The 19244-nt window shown below is 46.4% G+C and overlaps 7 protein-coding genes across 7 annotated transcripts; 4 read left to right on the top strand and 3 right to left on the bottom strand.

The window, feature by feature from the left end:
• Positions 1–1868: 1868 nt before the first annotated feature.
• On the top strand, positions 1869–2039 carry H6S33_007659 (uncharacterized protein; the record flags this gene model as incomplete). The annotated part of the gene is made up of 1 exon (XM_044839327.1): positions 1869–2039. One exon carries the CDS (start codon positions 1869–1871, stop codon positions 2037–2039), a length of 171 nt encoding a protein of 56 aa, XP_044688532.1.
• A 286-nt stretch (positions 2040–2325) lies between these two features.
• On the top strand, positions 2326–2625 carry H6S33_007658 (uncharacterized protein; the record flags this gene model as incomplete). Its single annotated transcript, XM_044839326.1, has 1 exon — positions 2326–2625. One exon carries the CDS (start codon positions 2326–2328, stop codon positions 2623–2625), a length of 300 nt encoding a protein of 99 aa, XP_044688531.1.
• Positions 2626–4705: 2080 nt separating this feature from the next.
• Positions 4706–5609, bottom strand: H6S33_007657 (uncharacterized protein; the record flags this gene model as incomplete). The annotated part of the gene is made up of 3 exons (XM_044839325.1): positions 4706–4945; positions 5001–5359; positions 5423–5609. The coding sequence occupies 3 exons, from the start codon at positions 5607–5609 to the stop codon at positions 4706–4708; spliced, it is 786 nt and encodes a 261-aa protein (XP_044688530.1).
• A 78-nt stretch (positions 5610–5687) lies between these two features.
• H6S33_007656 (uncharacterized protein) lies at positions 5688–6140 on the top strand (the record flags this gene model as incomplete). Its single annotated transcript, XM_044839323.1, has 3 exons — positions 5688–5720; positions 5778–5951; positions 6018–6140. 3 exons carry the CDS (start codon positions 5688–5690, stop codon positions 6138–6140), a joined length of 330 nt encoding a protein of 109 aa, XP_044688529.1.
• Positions 6141–6810: 670 nt separating this feature from the next.
• Positions 6811–7728, bottom strand: H6S33_007655 (uncharacterized protein; the record flags this gene model as incomplete). The annotated part of the gene is made up of 3 exons (XM_044839322.1): positions 6811–6957; positions 7014–7372; positions 7437–7728. The coding sequence occupies 3 exons, from the start codon at positions 7726–7728 to the stop codon at positions 6811–6813; spliced, it is 798 nt and encodes a 265-aa protein (XP_044688528.1).
• A 1276-nt stretch (positions 7729–9004) lies between these two features.
• H6S33_007654 (uncharacterized protein) lies at positions 9005–9967 on the bottom strand (the record flags this gene model as incomplete). The annotated part of the gene is made up of 3 exons (XM_044839321.1): positions 9005–9166; positions 9220–9590; positions 9652–9967. 3 exons carry the CDS (start codon positions 9965–9967, stop codon positions 9005–9007), a joined length of 849 nt encoding a protein of 282 aa, XP_044688527.1.
• Positions 9968–14621: 4654 nt separating this feature from the next.
• H6S33_007653 (uncharacterized protein) lies at positions 14622–15298 on the top strand (the record flags this gene model as incomplete). Its single annotated transcript, XM_044839320.1, has 2 exons — positions 14622–14958; positions 15045–15298. 2 exons carry the CDS (start codon positions 14622–14624, stop codon positions 15296–15298), a joined length of 591 nt encoding a protein of 196 aa, XP_044688526.1.
• Positions 15299–19244: the final 3946 nt, after the last annotated feature.

The following is a 19244-nucleotide window of genomic DNA, read 5'->3' as shown; positions in this document are numbered from 1 at the left end:
ATTATGCGGGGGGGATTAATATCGATATTCATTCATAGCTCGGCGTTTGTTTTTTTGGTTTTTCGTGTATATTATTTAGGAGGTTCATGATCTACTTAGCACATAATCTTAACTTTATTTTTATCCAATTACACTGAGCCCGCGGTGTAGACTAATGATGAGGCGGTAGGCCTGGATGGATATGGAAGCTTTATTAATTGCTAGTTAGGAGGCGATTGCGGGATTGGTGAAGAGATGTATGTTCGTTTTTAGGTGAAGGGGGGGTGGTCAATATTCACCAGCACCGAGATTTGCGCATGGAGGCGGGGGATCGATCTGGTGTACTCAACCATTAATTTGGGGGTCGAATTCAGTACACTTAGCACACCCTAGTACAACTGCCACCGACCATAATGAATCCCATCCCATATATCGGTTATCAAACATCTAAAGCTTCTCGCGAGCCTACACGCTACGGTCAACCGGCTGAGAAAGTCTTGGAACTTGTGTCCCCGACCGCGCGAGTTTCGGCGCGGTTTTTTTTTCATTCTCAAAGGTACGCTTTCCTCGGCGTGCTTAGTAGGGAAGGGAAGGACTGGACCGGGGGGTGATCTGTGGCTCTCATCTCAATTACCTTGTACGTATACGTATACGTAGCTCTCTAGGCTCTGTACCTAAAAACATTGGTTTCGGACCGGGCCCTAGCTAGCTAGCTAGAGATTTTTCAAAACGTCTAGACTGTCTATATGCAAAAAAAAGAAAAAGGAAGAGTACAATTAAGCGCCTGCAAGCAAACTTCACTACAAAAAAAAGGGTTTCTGCGGCGGGTTGAAAGAGACCCTATCACGAAGAAACGAATAGATGCTTGTGACAAACAGCTACCAGAAAAGGGCAGGTAATCGCAAAGAAGGGGAAATGCATCTACTACATGTAGCTATGGGCTATGTGATATAAAGGCTGGATATGGTATCATTTAAACGCCCCATATCGCTATGGTGCGCGTGAGAAGTAAATACACTCATAAATCACCATATACCCACAATGCCCAATTCAAAGCCATACACAACCAACGTCTAGCTACCTAGAGAGAAAACCTTTAAGGACCCAAATCCTAGCGCCATTCTCGGGTCAGTCCAGCTAATGCGCTACGAGCCTAACCGCAATTAATTACTAATCAGTGCCTTGGCATTTTACTGCCAAGCCGGAAATGACTGCGCGCACATATATGTACTCATACTTTGCCCCTGCTAGTCTCAGGTAGCCCTCTCACTCTTTTTCCAAGGAAAATACGGCTCATGTGGTAAGAGGTTAGTTTAGAGAGGATAAAACCCGGAGGCAAACCGGACAAAGCGCTGCGCTGGGCTCACTCTTGACTTGGGTTCGAGCTCGGGGCAGTGACGGTATATATATTGAGTTAGGGTTTTAGTATTTACGTTTATCTTCTTTATCATGATCTGTATATTGGTCTGTGGTCCGACATCGCGTGAATTAAAAGGTCGGAATTTTGTGTGGGGATTTTGGTTACTGCGATTACCTAAAGCTCGAGCATGCTCGCCTCGTTGGCCCCCGTGCTTTGAGCTCTCTCGAGGCGAGGCCTCGATCAAGCGTATAGTAGACCACATGTAACTATGTGCACTATCTCCGAGCCCAGGATGGAATACGAGCCACCATATGTGACACTGATGGCGTCAACACTAGCTAGTAGATCGACCATGCCAACTGCACAACCGCTGAACTCTAGTCCGGTCCGCTAAGAGCTATCTGCTATATAAGAACACCTGTTCCCCCCCCCCCCCCTTTTACATAGTCGAAGCTATACATACTTATCTCCCACGTATATATATATATATATATATACGCACACCAACCAACCAAGCAAAGCAGCAACCATGGCCAAACAGCAGCAAGAAAACACCTCCGGCGTCATACCCCTCGTCACCGAGTACCGGAACCGCGGGCGGGCCGCAAAGGGGCTCGCGGTCTTTCTGGTGGCGAGTATCATGGCCATGCTGGTGTTTAAGCTCGTGCCGTTCCCGTTCCCGCTGGGGTATGAGTTGTAGTGCGGTGCGGTGCGGTGCCGGGATCGATGGGATGCGTGCCTAGCTGCATTCTATCCGTCCGGCCAGCCGGCCCCCAACCAAGGCCACGAAAGCGGCCCGCCGTCATTCTATCCGTCGGCTTCCACCCGGCCGGCATGCCACCAGACATCTGCAACCACCACATGTACATTTAAGCCCACCACCACCACCACCACCACCACAACCACCACCACAACCACAACCACGATCTACTCCTAGCTGCCAAAAACACTATCTCCAAACACCATTACTTCCTACCAACCACAACATGAAAGTCGCCGCCTCCCCGCTCGTCCTCTTCACGCTCGTCACCACACTGCCCCTCATGGCATTCATCCTCATCCTGTCGCTCCTCCCCACGCCCAGGTCCGCCCTCGACGCCACACACAGCGCGTTGCGCCACCGTCTCAGAGCGCGCCTGTCCCTGACCGCCAACGACGAGATGGTGCTGCGGCCGGCGTTTGCGCCGCTGGAGGCGTGGCTGGATGTCAATGGGAGGGGTGAGGGGGGGGAGAGGGTGGTGGTGGAGCCGCTGCTGGGCATGCGGCCGGCGCATGGGAGGGCTTGATTGGGGCTGGTGGGGCTGGAGGTGGTGCGGGGGGGATCGTTCGGGTTTTCTGTTTCCGTATCGACACGGGATCGGGTTCTTATAGGCATGCGCGTGTTTGCTGGGTTATGGAGTTGACAATGGAAGCTTGAATTTCTTGACCATATACGTGCATGAGATGTGACTTGATACGTGTATTGCCGTTTACAGTGAGTCGGCGTGATGTTGTTCCGGGTCAGGAGTAAGAATCAGCTGTTGGAAAGTTATTTGGCGTTACAACTCGGCCGGCTGGTAGATTTATTCCAACCCATCCATGAACGTACCTACCTACCACTTGTAGATATTCCCCTCCCCTGATCATGATGCAGTCATGGCCGGCGTAGCGGCGACCGAGTGGTCCCGCGACATGCGGCGACCCGGCGTGAGTACGAGTTAGTAGCATTCCCATATTCTTCCATTGCAGTTCCATGAACACCTATACCTACGCCAAACAATATCAACATAGCTACATGTATACCCACCCATACCTTCAATAGCCGACCCCCCCATTCAACCACAGCACCACCGCGCACCAAACCTCTTTCCGCGGACTAGTGGTCACGACCAGAACAAAACTACGGGAGAGCTGAAGATACCTCCGGCCCGATTAATTAATCACCTGCGCGGCCCTACGGACACAAAAACCACAATACCCGGCGAGCAATGACTCTCAGCAGCTCAAGGCCTCGAGGCACCTGTATCTGCAGCCTTGTGGCGCACGTACGCTGCTCGGAAGCCATTCTCAACATGGCAGCCAAGCACCGAGTGACGGCCTGTGATGCGAGTGATTGGCTATGAGTGCTGGGTTTCTTGGCATGAGAATATTCGATTCGGTTCTAAAGTGTGTGTTTAATTTGGTAGAATCGATTTTTAGTATTGACAGTAGTGCTCTCTCTGCGCGTATGTATATACAGAATTGTGTGAATTGGAGAATGTTACCTTTTCCTGGACATATTTACATGGTTCACGGGGTTCGATTCGTGACGTTGTGGACTAGAGGGTTCTGCGATCGCTTCACTCGGTGCATGCATGGCGATAGACTCGGCGGTAAAGACAACTGGGAATCAAAGACAGTAAGTAATACATGTAATTCCGCTGCGCCCTCCTCCCCCCAGCTCTATCAATGAGAGCACAATCCTAAGCTCGAGCCATACTCCTGAGATCGAAAATCCCGAGCCTTCGTTCCCATAATCCGAGCCAGCTCGAGCTCTATGTCAGGGGTGTTTCGAACAGGCTCGTACCCAGTACCTTAACAACCCCAACCACCGCAACTACTGACCACAATCGACGGTACATAAATGTAACTACTATAAGCGGTAAAACTGCCCGAAATTGGGCGGTACGTGGAGTTAAGAGAAAAGCGCCAAGAACATTGTGGCTGAATAGTACCCAAGCTGGAAAGTAAATTAGTATCATGGAGGTAGCTGGATTTAGATCCCGTAGGATATGCTAGGCAGTTTGACCGAATGATGGTCTATGAGCGAGTGATCAGTTGTGATACAACTGCACCGGAGCCATCGGAGCCGTAGAGATCGAGTCGACGGTAAACACAACATCTGGAGACAGGAATTCGCACCATGGTCACCACTTGACATTCTGGTCAATGTGCAACATAATATATCGCACTGTGAATATGGGAGCTATTTGGTATTGATTTAATAGTACACGTTCATCAAGCAAGGCTTAAATCTAGAGTATCCGCTGAATATTCGTATCCATAAGATCTAGGATCTGCTTCTAAGTTATGACTTCCCTTGTTACAGACTGTTAGTATCGGCCTCAATAATATTGTCGGGGCCCGAACTTACTTAAGTCATCATCTTATCGTAGAGCTATTTATTGTGAACTGACAAAAGTCCACGTGATTTTGTACAAGTATGGGTCATGAAAAGCTATAACTCCACAAAAGATATAGAGGAGATAGTTGTGTGATTAAGGAGCTGAATATTGATAGAACCTAACTCCGAAGTATGTATGAATCTCGATCGCCGACCCTATGAATTTTTCTGCTAGTTGATTTGCGAGAATCGCGGGGACTTTTGTCAACCAAACATTAATACCATCACAACACAGAGAGTCCCTTCTCATTTCCTTTGATAATCCCTCGGACCCTGGCTAACTCAGTCTGGGCCTCCGCGAGACGGATCTTCGCATTGATGACCGCCAGATCACATTCACGAGCCTTCTCGGCCTCCACAAGACGGACCTTCGCATGGATGATTGCTAGTTCATGCTCACGAGCCTTCTCGAGCTTACGCTCTTCTGAACAGTCCTGGTCTTCTGAATCGAGAGTCGAGCGTTTCTAGATGTTAAGTTAGAAACAATCACAAGTGAAACGCTTGAGTTGAAAGAAGTACTTTGCACCACACAATCATTGAGGTATCGCTACTATAGCTAGGTATTTCGACAGAGGGCGTGGCCGTATTCAAGGTTGTAAGCTTTGACGGTCCTGGTTCAAGATTGGCTGAAGATTTGGTAGGTCTTAAATTATAGGACGTCTCAGTCCTAATAGGCGGGCCCCTACCGCTACCATTACAGTCAACCCTGGTTAAAGTAATTCCTGCCTCAGCTCTATTGCCCTCGGGAAAGTCTCCGTTCGAATTATTCACGAGACCCCCGGGCGATTTAACCACTACCCTATCTTTATCTTGCTTTGTAGAGTCTCCGCCCAACTCTTTCAAGAGTTCCCAAACAGATTGTACCTCAATAAGTTTGTCTAGATGATCACGACGAGTTAGTCAAAGTCTCACGGTAGACAGTGCCATTCAGTAAAACTTACAATCATTTGATCTCATGAGCTGGTCTATACTTTCAGGGTATAAGTTCATAAAATAGATCTTGTTAAGACGCCTGATCTTGGTATAAAAAGCATTGTAGTATCTTGATGCATCGAATTCTCCCTCGTACTTAACATGTTCGGGAAGAGCAATCTCAATAAGATTTATTGTCGCTTCTTTTGGCGTCATAGGGGCAGGCTCGGTGTCATCAGGACGCCTCCAGAGAGAGAGACGGATATCCGGGTTTTGCAGTATCGAGGTAAGGACATGCCGAAGAAGGGAGTAGTCGTCTCTGGTCCAGTATAGCAGTTTTTCGCCCATTCTTGTCTATCAGGGGCAGTGATTTACGGGGAGTAGGTTGAAAGTAATGATGATGATGATGATGATGATGATGAGGAGGAGGAGGAGGAGGAGGAGGAGGAGGAGGATGGTGATGATGAGGAGGAGGATGGTGATGATGAGGAGGAGGATGATGAGGAGGATGATGATGATGATGTCGTGGGGATGGTTGAGACGTCGGCATGCTCTTCGGTTTGGGTTATGTGTTTGGGTTAGTCACCCGCATGACGCACTTCCACCACTCACACAAATGCCTAGTCTCGTACCCATCCCCTACTTAGCAGCAAGCTGCGCGCCAGTAGGGTCTGGAACATTATCTTCCCGACAGCCGCCCGACAGTCACACAGATGCCGATACCCCATACAAAAAGATCTCACCTAAGTCGGAAAGCTATAGCTTTTAGGTCCCATAGGATATGCGAGGCAGTTCGACCGAGTGATGGTCTGTGAGCGAGTGATCAGTTGTGATACACCTGCTCCGGAGCTATCAGAGCCGTGGAGATCAATACATAGGTTCAATTTTTCGTAAACAAATATTCTGGAGACAGAAATTGGTATCTATGGTCATATGACGCAACGTTCAGGCCAATGTGTAATACACTTGAATATAGGAGCCTAAATCTGGTATTGACCTAGTAATACACGCTCATCAACGCCTAAACTATAGCACCCGATGAGGTTACTTTTCATGAGATATAGGATCTACTTATCAGTTGGCTTGATTTTTCAAACTATTAGCATCGGCCTCAATATCGTCGGGAACTAAACTTACTTCAGTCATCATATCGTAGAGCTATTTATTGTGAACTAACAAAGGTTCGCGTAATTTTGTGCAAGTATTATGGGTCATGAAACGACTATAACTCCACAACCACAAAGATATAGAGGAGATAGTTGTGTGGTGAGAGAGCTGAAGATTGATAGAACGTAGCTAGCTCCGGAGGATGTATGAAGCTCGATTGCCGACTAATCTGTGGATTAGTATTTTGAGCAATTTCTGCTGGCTGCTATGCGAAAACCACGAGAACTTTGTCAATCAAATATTAATACCATCACAATACAGAGTCCTTGCTCATTTCTTTTTGATGATCCCCTCGGGCCTTGGCCAACTCGGTCTCGGCCTCCAGCTCATGCTCACGAGCCTTCTCGAGTTTGCGCTCTTCCAAAGCTTGGGCTTCTGAATCTAGAGCTGGACGTTTCTAGATACCAAGTTAGAAATAATCACAAGCGAAACGCTTTGGGTTAGAAGAATTACTTTGTCCTGCACAGCCCTTGAGGCATCGCCCCTAGGTGTCTCGACGGAGGGCGCGGCTACTTTCAAGGTCACAATCTTGCTCGGATTTAGTTCAAGATTGGCTGAAGATCTGGTAGGTCTGAGATTGTAGGACGTCTCAGCCCTAGTGGGTTGGTTCCAACCGCTACCATTAATACCGCCCGCCTTAGGTAAAGTAGCTGCTGCCTTAGCTCTATTCTTCCCGGGAGAGGCTCCGTTCAGATCCTTCACGCGTTCTCCGGGCGGCTTAACCATTGCCCTAGCTCTATCCTTCTCAGCTGGAGAGTCTCTGCTCAGCTGTTTCATGAGTGCCCAAATAGGCTTTACTCGAATAAGTCTGTCTAGATGATCACGACGAGTTAGTCAAAGTGGAACAGTAGACCAGGACCATTCAATAACACTCACAATCATCTGACCTTATGAGGTGGTCTCTACTTTCGGGGTACAAGTTTATATAATAGATCTTATTGAGACGCCTGATCTTGGTAGAAACGCCATTGAAGTACTTCAATGGATTGAATTCGCCCTCGTACTCAACATGGTCGGGAAGAGCAATCCTGATAAGTTTCATTGCCGCTTTTTCCGCCGTCATGGGAGCAGGCTCGGTGTCACCGGGACGACTCCAGAGAGAGAGGCGGATATCCGGGTTTTTCAGTATGGTGGTGAGGACATGCCTGAGAAGGAGTACTTCACGCATTTTTGTCTATCAGGGGAGTGATGTACGGGGAGCGATGTACAGGGAGTAGGTTGGGGATGATGATGATGTCGTGGGGATGGATGTAGTCTCGAGTATCGACTGTTAAGCCGTCGGCCTGCACTTCGGTTTGGGTTATGTGTTTGGGTTAGTCACCCACGTGACGCACTTCCACCACTCACACACAATGATTTGAATTTTTTCTATTCGCGTGCGTTAAGTCCTGAGAAATATTTTGAGGTCAGTGCTACCAGGGGCCCTCAGGACTTAATTAATGCGTGAGTATGGTAAGCAAGATATCTGAATTAAACAGAAGTCGATCACTACCACTTACTTGCCTTACAACCCTGGTGATTAGTCAATGCACTACACACCATACATTCGACTCCCTTTACAAAGGTACTATCTACAAGCATTTTCGCCGGAGTAGGAACTGTTATGGCTTAAACAATATCAGTTTACCAACGCTTAAGATCACTGAAACCCCAAGATGCCCTGTGCACATATCTGATATACTATTTGGTTGACTCAAGGTATGTTGGAACCAATATCTACTGGCTGACTCAAACATATTTGATAGAATATCTACTAACTCCAACATATTTGATAGAATATCTACTTACTGACAAACATATTTGATAGAGAAAAAGAAAACCCCTCAAACCTGGCCAATCAAAACCTTTAAATAACACATTGCATATCGGTATATCTATATACTTATTAGATAAGGGTAATCTGGCCATAAGGGTATGGGTTCAAGACCTTTATGTGTAAAATTAAGGGTAAATGGCTGAGTACTTAAGTGCTATAAGGATCCCCTTGAAAGTTTGGGATATTGTTTTCGGGGTGCATCCTTATAGAAAGGGGAGGTCTATGGTCAAAGTTCACCTATAACTCACAAGTGTCCATTGAGTCATCCATTGTTGGGCCGGAAATCAACCGAATAACCCACCTCGATTGCCCATAAGAGTACTACCCTCTCTATTATAAGGGCCAGTTGCGATCCTACTTTTGGAAGTTTCCGTACCCTTACAGCGAGAGTCGACTGTATACATCGAACAATGAATATGAAAGGCTAAATTTGGTATTGATATAATAATACATGTTCATGCAACACCTAAAACTATAGTATTCTCCGAAGATTCGTATCCATAAGATCTAGGAGCCGCTTCTAATTTATGGCTTCGCTTGCAGACAGTTAGCATCAGCCCTAACAATATTGTTGAGATCCGAACCCCAGCCACCGGAACTATTTACTGTCACAACACAGAGCCCCTACTCATTTCTTTTGGTAATCCCCTCGGATCTTGGCTAGTTTGGTCTCGGCCTCCACGAGACGGATCTTTGCATTGAGCACCGCCAGCTCATGCTCACGAGCTTTCTGGAGCTTGCGTTCTTGCAAGGCATCTAAGTCTTCGACTGAATCTAGAGCTGGGCGTTTCTAGATATCACGTTAGAAACCACGAGTAAAATGCTTTGGGTTGGAAGATGTACTTTGTTCTCCTCGGTCCTTGGGGTAACGCTCATAGGAGTGGCTTCGTTCACGACCGAACTAGTCGCTTCGATGGAGGGTGGGACTGTGTTCGGGGTTACTAGTACCCCCGCTCCTGGTTCAAGAGTGGCTGAAGGTTTAGCAGGCGTTGAATAATCAGACGCCTCAGTCTTAATGGATAAGCTCCCACCGTTACCATCACCGTCAACCCCAGTCAAATCAACCACTGCCTTAACTTTATTCTTCCCGGAGAGCCTTCCCTCAGGTCTCCTGGGCGGTTTAACGTCCACCACGCCGGCCCCATGCCTCCCCGGAGATTCTCCGCCCAGCTGTTCCAAGAGTGCCCAGAAATTCTTTTCCCGAGTAATCCTGTCTTGATCACGATGAGTTAGTCAAAGTAGCGTAGTAGACCAAGGCTATTCAATAATACTTACAATCATTTGATGCTATGAGCTGGTCTCTAATTTCGGGGTATAGGTGTATAAAATAGATCTTATATAGACGCCCGATCTTGGTAGAAACGGCGTGGGCATATGTCTCTGGTATGAACTGATCGCACTGAATATAGCCAGGGAGAGCAATCTCAACAAGTCTTATTATCGCTTTGGTCTTCGTCATCAGTGGAAGTTGGGTTTCATTGGGGCGCCTCCAGATACAAAGATGAATATCTGGATTTTCAAGTATTTTGGTAAGGATGCGGCGGAGAAGGGAGTAGTTGTTTTTATCCCAAGATATCTTTGTTTTGCCCATTTTTGTCTATCAGGGGGTAGTGATGTATGGAGAGTAGGTTGCAAGCGATGATGATGTCGTAGGGATGGATGCTCTTTCCACTTGCTCTTCGGTTTGGGCCATGTGTTTGGACTATCCCATGGTAGGATGAAAAGTTGTCAAACTTGCGACCTGGACCGTGCACCACTTAGTAAGGGAATTATGTTGCTTTTTACGGAACAGAGCCAATCAAGAATTTCCAACAATTACCATACTAGGCTAGTAAAAGCTGAAAAAGGGAGGTCGCAAGTTTGACAAATTTCATCCTACCATGGGATAGTAGTCACCCACGTGATTCAACTCCACCACTCACACATGTACAGCGGTAGGTAATAAGTGATGGAAGGGCTAGGACACAGTGATACCTACTTTAGGTAAAAGCCACCAACATACGTACGGTGTTTGCAGATAACTGTATTTCAGCTGATTATGGCGTTCCATCCCTTATTACCTGTCGCTCATGTACATAACTACATATATGTACATACAAAAAGTTTGTTCTGACCCTGATATCACAATCGAGGCTTCTATATCATATTTCGGGCTACTGTATCGCAAATCAGAGCCTGATATCACATTTCAGAGGCTAACATACGTAATGGAAATTTGTTGCAACGGAGTGTGTTCTAAAACAGGGGTGTAAAAATGGAGGACGTATGGCTCGAGAAGCTATGGTGGGTAGGTGTGTAAACTTCGGCGTTTGCAGCCAATCAATCTATAGAAATTGGGAGATCTACTCACACAATGGTACTAGCGCCTAGCCTAACGGTGGAATTTTCTCTAATTCCCATACAAAAAAGGTTCCTCTGAAGTTGACACACCCACCCCCTATGCCTTCTCGCGCCATAGTACTTCAGATCAGATTTCAAAAGAGGTTTTGCTCAAAACTCGCATTATAATAGAGCAATTAAGTTTGTATGGGAGATCCATTATTTGATAAGAGACAAAACAGGCTCTGTTAGTAAAGCCACACCAGAATATTTTTTTTTGGGGGGGGGGTCAGCATTTGTTTTCAGACGAAGGGATAAGAAGTTTAAGGGGATGGGTACGAGACTAACAAATGCCCCATCCAATTGTAATGTCAACATCCTTGAACCGATACGCTAATAAACAAACGCATCAGGGGACGAAATACAACCTAACCACTATCTTTGGCGTTTTCCTACTTTGATTCTACCCTTGATCCTACTCGATTCATACCCTATACATCTACTATCAAATTCGAGTTTTACCAGTTAAATCTGTAGCATACGCCTCTTCACCTCAGCCCTACCGATTATCCTGTGATCGGTACCTCATTAGTTGATATATATTCTCGCTAAGGTGGAGCCCCAGATTACTGGCTCCTGACCCAATGGGCAAATAGGGTTAATTAGGCCGGAGAGTACTTCAATACTTCAGGTTTAAGCTTTACCATCCCTTCCACACGTGCACTTGATCTTCCAAGGGCTGTTGGCAAATAAGTAATCTGTGGTGCGCTTAGGTACTTTTAGTACGTTGGGTCCATAAAAGGAGTCGATTTTAATTTCTGGTCCATGGGATGAATGTTCCTTCCTTCACGTTTTGAGCACGCGTTACCGTTGATCTCTGTCTTTTTGCATGATAGCTCATGGGAGACTAAGGGCTTCGCCGTGAGTGTGATCATAGCCGGTCTATTTGGGCAGTCATAAGTTTCTTTTCTACGTTTTCCCCCTGAATTGTCAGATATAAGTTGAGTGTGGCTTCCGGCCGCAAACACAGTGAGTAGATGGGAGTATTTGAAAAGTCGAAGTACATTAGTGGGCCGTCGAGTCTATCCGTCGCGTCCTGGGCGATATATTATATGTATTAGTTTCAGATCTAGACAGTGGCAGGGAGACGAAATGTTCTCAAAGGTATTCTTACCTAACTCTAGCTCCGGATCTCGATTCGATCATTAAAAGTAGCTTTGTAGGTTTAACTGATTCAAAAGCTACTATCTAGACGAGTATGCAGACTCTCGATGTTAGTCCCCTTCCAATTTCCGGAGAAATGTCTTGCCTATATATTCTGTGGTGTGCAGAACAATCTAGCCAATAGAAACGCTTTCGATGACGGTGGGCAAGGCTATAATCTTTAGACGTTTAAACACATCATACAGATTAACCCTCACCCACTTTGCCACATTAAAGTTACTACTACATGGATATATCTCAGGGATTTGTGAGGATTTTATTACCCTTGGAACCCTTGCTCTTGCAAAGTGCAAAAGTCCCTGGTCTAGCGACGCTCAATATTACAGGACCCGCGCGCACTGCGCCGTAAGGCTGCAATTTCGAAACCGAGAAACGACGGGACTCCTTGTTTGGGCTTTGGCCAAGGGAACAGTTCTATCTCTCTGCTCATAGTTACTGCCTAGAACATAAGTAAATGATGGTTTCTGTCCAGGTTGAACTTGGAGTTACACTTTTGCACTTCACTAAATGGCTGTACCGGCGATCACAAGTGAGACAAGACACGAAGAAATTCTTGGGAGTTAAAGCACACGCGTACGGTCTTATATATGCGTAAGTGCCATATGTATTCTATCGTCTGTCGCGGTAAATATATGTGTGTTACCTATTATGTTCTGTTCATTACCATCCAGAAACGTGTCTAGTCCAAGTTCAATCCAGGCCAACAAACTTAGCGTCTCCAATGCTGTTGATAGCCACGTCATAGAATCGATCTCACTCTTGCATTTATTGTTGTATCCTTTCTCTCTCGTTACTAGCTGGAAGACATCACTTGGGGGACTAGGGCGTCGGACGCCAGTGAGCCTAGCTCCGGCTAACCAATAGAGCAAACAAGATAAGCCAATCGTAATGCTTTTTGCTCCCTTCACTTCTTCTTCTCGCACCGCGTCAAAAAAATCCAAGAACCTCGAGATTTCGAAACACGCACCCCAACTTATTGGCCAAGAAATTTCGGATTTCCACACATCTTTCTCCCGGCCGATATCTATTCCGGCGCATATGTCAGGGCAAAATCAATTCTGCCGCGCTATTATGTACGTCGCCTCTTTCTAAAACTTGTTCAGCCTTATCATGTAGTCTAATACATATTGCCCCCCAGCCAAGACCAGGCACCGAATTCATGTGGGGTCGGATGTCGGTTTGGTTGGTTATGCAAGGAATCGTGGCGTGGTGCAAGGCATTGAGGCTCTTTAGCGGCACAATGGGTTGGCGCTACGAAACACCTCCCAAATGCGCAATCATGCTTGGCATTGTTGATGACCGGAAGACTCACGGACACATACCTATTCGTAAATTGTGTGCTTACTGTACTTTAATCTGCCCATAGGGCTGGCATTCTAACGTTACTACTTTGTAACTTGTGTGGTGTATTCAAACCCTGGTCATTCTTGGCATCCTACTTTTTTTCTACGTTGGGACTCCCACAGATCAATACCAACCACTCGACATGTCTGTTGGAACAATGCCTCCGTACGAGAATAGGGTTCTAGAGACCAAAATAGTTCTAGAACTACATACATTATATTAACCGTACGGAGATCGAGAGCTACAAACACCTCCAAAGTTAGTAAATACTACTAATGCTTGGTATCTACCTATGCCAAGCCGAGTGATATTTTGTGTTTGGTTGTCCTGGATAGATACTACACAGTAAAACGATCGATATTTGGGTCGTCTAGATCTTCACATCTTGGTCGGTGTTCAGTTTATCCGACCAGCGCTATGAAGACAACAGACAGGTACCGAACTAAAAAGAATAAAAGAACCAGGAATAGTTTAAAGATCTCATCCACTGTTGGCTGTTCTAGAATCCCTGTCAAACAGCGGCGCATGAAAGCCAAGCATTCCGCAGTCAAAAACGGGTAAAACCTCATGTCGCCCCCAATAAATCGCACTGGAATGTTCAGGATATGGTACAAGTCTAAATATAGTATGAATTAACTGTATGTCTCCATACAGAGGTTACATTCTTCGGCGATATCGATATATGAACTGAAATTGCAACTACATGTGTTGCAGTATCTGGGATCCCAGATCAAGCCTCTAAAGGAAAATCACCAAATTGAGCAAATTAAACAAGACTAGTAATATAATCACCCGATAGACCAAAAAAACGCCGGTGAAGTATCAGATGAGAATGCTGGCACCAATTATCGGACCTTGTGATAATTCCCTTGGATGTCCACAATTTTGATCCGGAACTTTCGATACTGAGGCACTGCTGTATTGGGACTTGATGGATTCAACGGACATATTCTGTATGCGGCTTGAAGAGAGATCCGACCCGATATGTGATGATCAACATCCTTAGCAGGGGTTTTAGTCGGTGAACCTAGGAGTAAGAACCTTGAAATCAGCCTCTCGAAGTCATCAACATAGCCACGGGTATTGCTTTCATGATGTAGGTACATGCATGGCACAGATGGGGGCACTAGCTACCAGCCAACCAAGAACACACCAACCTTAATTGAGGGCCGATATAGAGTCACCCCATGAACCAGGACATCAACAAAGTATATAAACCAACGAGTATCTAACATCTCAACCACATCCTTCACCTCCTCATTCTCACTTCACTCAGAGTCCCCGGATATCAATTAATACACACTCAATCCCCATCTTCCCACCAGTAGTGCTCCTCGAACAACACAAACCCAGCAAAAATGATTTCCACCACCGTCTTCACCTACGCCGCCGCCGTGTTCTCTCTCTTCGCCGTGGTGAACGCACAAGTGCAGCCACGAAACTATACAAACTACCAAGAGTTCGTTGACGACCTCCCATCCTGCAACAAGGATTGCATGGAAGTCGACATCGATGCAATCTTGCTCACCTGCGGCGGCACTGACCTCGAGTGCGCTTGCTCACAGACCCTAAGACTCGAGCAGAACGTTGGCACCAACAGAAGCCAAGCCTGCGTCGAAGCATGCCCTGACAGCGAGGATGCCGACATGACAATCATCTCCGGGAACATATTCTTAACCTGTCTCCCATTCATGAGTAAGCAGCACCCCCTCCCCCCTTCTCCCCTCCTCTAGATCCGGGACAAGAGAGGGAATTTTGTACTAATTTTCATCGAATCATAGTTGCGGATCCGGCGGCCTTCAACACAACCACCGAGCAGCTTGTGGAACTGGGCTTGGTCGAGCCCACTAACGGCACGAACTCGAGCTCGTCTACTAGCCCGCCTTACGGCGCCACTCACCCGGCTAATGGCTCTAATGCCTCTACCACTAGTTCTGCGCCAGTGGCCACCCAGACGACCAATGCTGCGGGATCGTTGCTGGCGAGCTCGTTCTTGATTGCGGCAGTTCCGGCGGTGCTTTCGTTCCTTGTTTAAAGAGTCAGGGTTAGTGGTGTGGGTTTATGAGGGGGGGCGGGGGCGGGGGAGTTGTAATACATAGATGAGGACTTTTGGAGGAGGAGGCGGGGTGTTGTAGGAGAGAGGGAGATTCACTCCTTTGGAGTTTCTTATGTTTTAATAATTAAATCTTTTTGGAATTCTTAGAGAAATATTGTTTTCCTCAGTAGTATAGTATGCTAGGCGCTATAATATCAATTCGATTGATTCCGGTAGTTCCGACATTGTATTAATTCGGCTTCGAATGACACGTACGACCAGGAAGTCAATTAGACTTTGCGGAGACCTGGTATCGGCTCCGATATGGCCACGGTCGCATCTATCTCAGCCACTTCGATAAGCTCGGGTGGTGACACATATGTATACTTGGGGGTGCTGGTGCTCGATTTGTAAAGCCCGAGGTTGAGGTAAGGCTGGTTGTGGTGGTTGGTCACCGTGTATTACATTACCAGGGTTAGGGTTCCAAGCGCCTTGGCGGTGACTGCCGTACTATTAGTTCTATTGGAAAAGGTATAAAATGACCCTTTTCAGTATACGTGCACATGATGTAAAATAACATAGTTTAGCTCGACCTCACGCCGCGAGCACAAAGACATTGAAGTAATGAGGGCCTATTCCCAGCCCCCCCACCTTTCCACTCGATCACCCCTAGCCTTCCTCCTCTAGCTAGAGAAATCTTTATTTCAATCCAAAAAGCAAAACAAAAAACAACAAAAGGTACTGCAACGACTTATTTCCCATTGTGCGTTGCTACCCCCACCCCTGGTTTGAACCCAGGACCTTGTGTGTGTCCTGAGTAAACACTCGGTGTCTAGCCCGACGAGCAGTCTAACCACTAGACCACCCGCCCATAGTATTTACTGCGCCGGAAGTGATAATTGAGGTTGGCTGTGTGCCAAGATGAAGCGGAAACCCCTAACCCTTCGATGTCGACGCTCAGCCATCCTGCTCAACCATCCGAATATCATCTTGCACCATGTTTGTTGTAGAGCACATCTACTTACTTAAAACTATATCATTTTTAACATTTTCCCTATCTATAAACGTCCGTTCGAACCTCCATATTCCAGCGAATAAAATCTAGTACTTTTGCGGAGGAGCTATCTAAGCGCTAGTCTAATCGACTCTGGTGCGCGCGGTAATAAGATGAAATATTAGCCCGGACCTTTCCTTCATCTGAGCTTTTTGTCCTCCCTTCACTTGGTTTATCCCTATCATACTGACCCATTCCTCGTAGGACGGTTATGTCCTGAGATTCATGCGCATGCTCAAGCAATAGGCAATCAGCTTTTTAAAACTCGGAGAGCACCGTTCTTCTCGTCTTAAACTGGGCTCCCTCGGGACTCCACGCTTCTCCAGTGTATTCTATCATTATTCTATCCATATATCGTCAGTATATCTGGCTTTACAAACTTGATACAATTGCAGGGATTGCTTAATGGCCATGAACCCATCCTCCGCAGGGGATGTGAGTACACTTACATGAGCGGTTCCTATTCCCACAATATTTTATTTCGCCCCTCATATACATCCCCCCTAGCGACCAGAGGTTATTGAGATATATATATTTGGAGCGCAGAGTGTGCGGGAAATGAAAGCACCTCTTTGAGGAGTGGAAGAAGGAGTCGAGTGGTAAAGTAAGGGGCTCAATAGGCAGGAGAAGGTCGCAGAAACGCCAAATAAGAGTCATTTAGTTCCCGATATGCAATATATGATTAGTCGAGGTCAGTTTTCCATGAGCTAATATCGCGAGCACGTCGATACTGCCAAACCCTTTCAAGCCCGCTGCCTATCCATATAAACAACCGTGGTGAAAGAGACTGGTGCAGGTCCTATCGCCATACCAGTCTGACTAATTAAGAATGTGAACTTTTCTTTTGCTTCGTAGGGAAACAAGATATGATTTACAACTTATATCTTCAATGGTCTAGGGTCCGTAGATCTTATCACCCGATAGCCATAGTTTAACTGGAAAATCTTGCCCCCCAAAGAATTAACCCTCTTTCTTCATACGGATACTAAAAGCCACAGAAAATACGAACAACTGATACGGATTGGTTAGAATTAGCCACAATTTGGCGTGCATAAAGATACAGGCAGCGCAGTAGTAATGTCTTTAGTTACAGTTTACTATTAAAAATATATATCACAGTACATATATGACATGATTTATCACATGGTGTAATTTCTGAGACATCAGACGTTGAGTGGTGGAGTGAATTTCTTAGAGCTGCCAAGATGCTTCGCCGTTGGATGCACAGATTATCACTCGATAACACGTGGATACGTCGTTGATACACGAGGCCCGTGGTTGGCTGTCGGGTGAATCAAGGACACTCGAGTCTTGCATTGCTCCGCGCACCACTTCACCCCTCTCTATGTCCCGCGGCCTGAAAGAACAACAAATAGATGTCTAGATCCTCGACACTCCCTATCACCAGGAATTCTAACTGGTTTATCTCAATTGGATGCCGCCTGTTATCGGGAAAGAGATAATCTTATCGTGGGGTCATTGGCACTCTAATACACACGTTGCTGTTGTGAAGGCGCTCTCTCAGAATGAATCCGGATCCGCCATACGCCGCGGTTTCATTGATCGGTGCCATTTGAACTCACAAAGCTCAATTCTCGCTCTGATAATGATTTCTATCTCTATCTAACACTAGAGACTACCTATCCCAGTATGGTTCGATTTTTAAGACCTCGGCGGAGAGGGGCTACTTTACGAAGGCAACTTAATTGCGTTTGAGAGAGGGGTAATTATATAATGCAGGTATGCTCTGCTTCAACTGCGAGACTGAGCTATATTCCCCTCCGGGTCAGTCTTCATAGGAGCCAAGTCTATATCATCACCAATCCCCGCACCTCCGCAATCCCATTCCGGAAATCTAACTATAGCAATACCACAACCGCACTCCAGGAGGATTCAAAACTGGCCCTGACCAGAACATGTGACGGGCGTCGACTCGTGAGATAATGGTGTAGTTACATACACCTCAAACACCCACACCACAACTAGCCAATGGCGGGCTACAAATCCAGATGAGACGGGGCCACTTCACTTGGTACCCCGCATTTTCTGAAACGCCCCAGTTGGAAACTGAAGTATTGGTGGGTGTCGTTGTAACAATGACACCACTGAAGTAGGGGAAGAGGGGGGGTATACACAGATACATACGTACTGACAAGATAATATATAACCCCCTCTCTTCCTCCCGTCTTTACAGCTCCTTCATCAGCACTCGTTCTCTCACAACACTCACAACGAGCTGTTCGACCTCCTAAATCCTGCTGTGCAGACGATAATATCTAGTTCTACAATAATCTTCTCCTCCTCCTCCTCCGCCTCCTCATCCTCATTATCCTCATTATCCTCGTCCTCTTCGTACCCACCCACGCGGTCCAAAAAACGAGATGTGGTGAATAAATAAACCGCTCTCGACCTGCGCGCCGGACGATGCTATCGAGATAGAAATACAAGGGGATCGCTGAGATGGGTCTTTGCGGGTAGAAACGGTTCGGGGGGTAGTTAGTTGGGTTGGGCGGGGTTTTTTTGGGTTGGTGTTGGTGTTAACACCAACACCAACCCAACAAATTTGGTGTTTGGTGTTTTTGTGAATTAACTTCTTCTTCTTCTTCTTCTTCTTCTTCTTTTTTACCCCATTGATTTGGGTTTTGGGTGGTTTTTTTTCGTCTCTTTCTACTTCTTCGTTTTGAACTTCTTTCTTGCTTTTGACTTTGGGTTGCGTTTGACTGCTGATTTGAGTTGGGTTTTGAGGTTGCTTTCTTCCATTCTTGGTGCGCGCGCTTTTTGGGTTTGACGCTTCTTTGATATGGAGTTTCTAGGCGTTTGGGTTTGATTTGACTTCGACTTTTGGCTTTTGATTTTTGGCTTTGACTTTTTGGTTTTTGGTTTTTGGTTTTT

This window comes from Morchella sextelata, assembly GCF_020137385.1.
Source record: "Morchella sextelata strain SCLS chromosome Unknown scls_24, whole genome shotgun sequence".
NCBI lineage: Eukaryota > Fungi > Ascomycota > Pezizomycetes > Pezizales > Morchellaceae > Morchella > Morchella sextelata.
The sequence above is the reverse complement of the archived record's forward strand: the minus strand, read 5'-3'. Positions and strand labels throughout refer to the sequence as shown.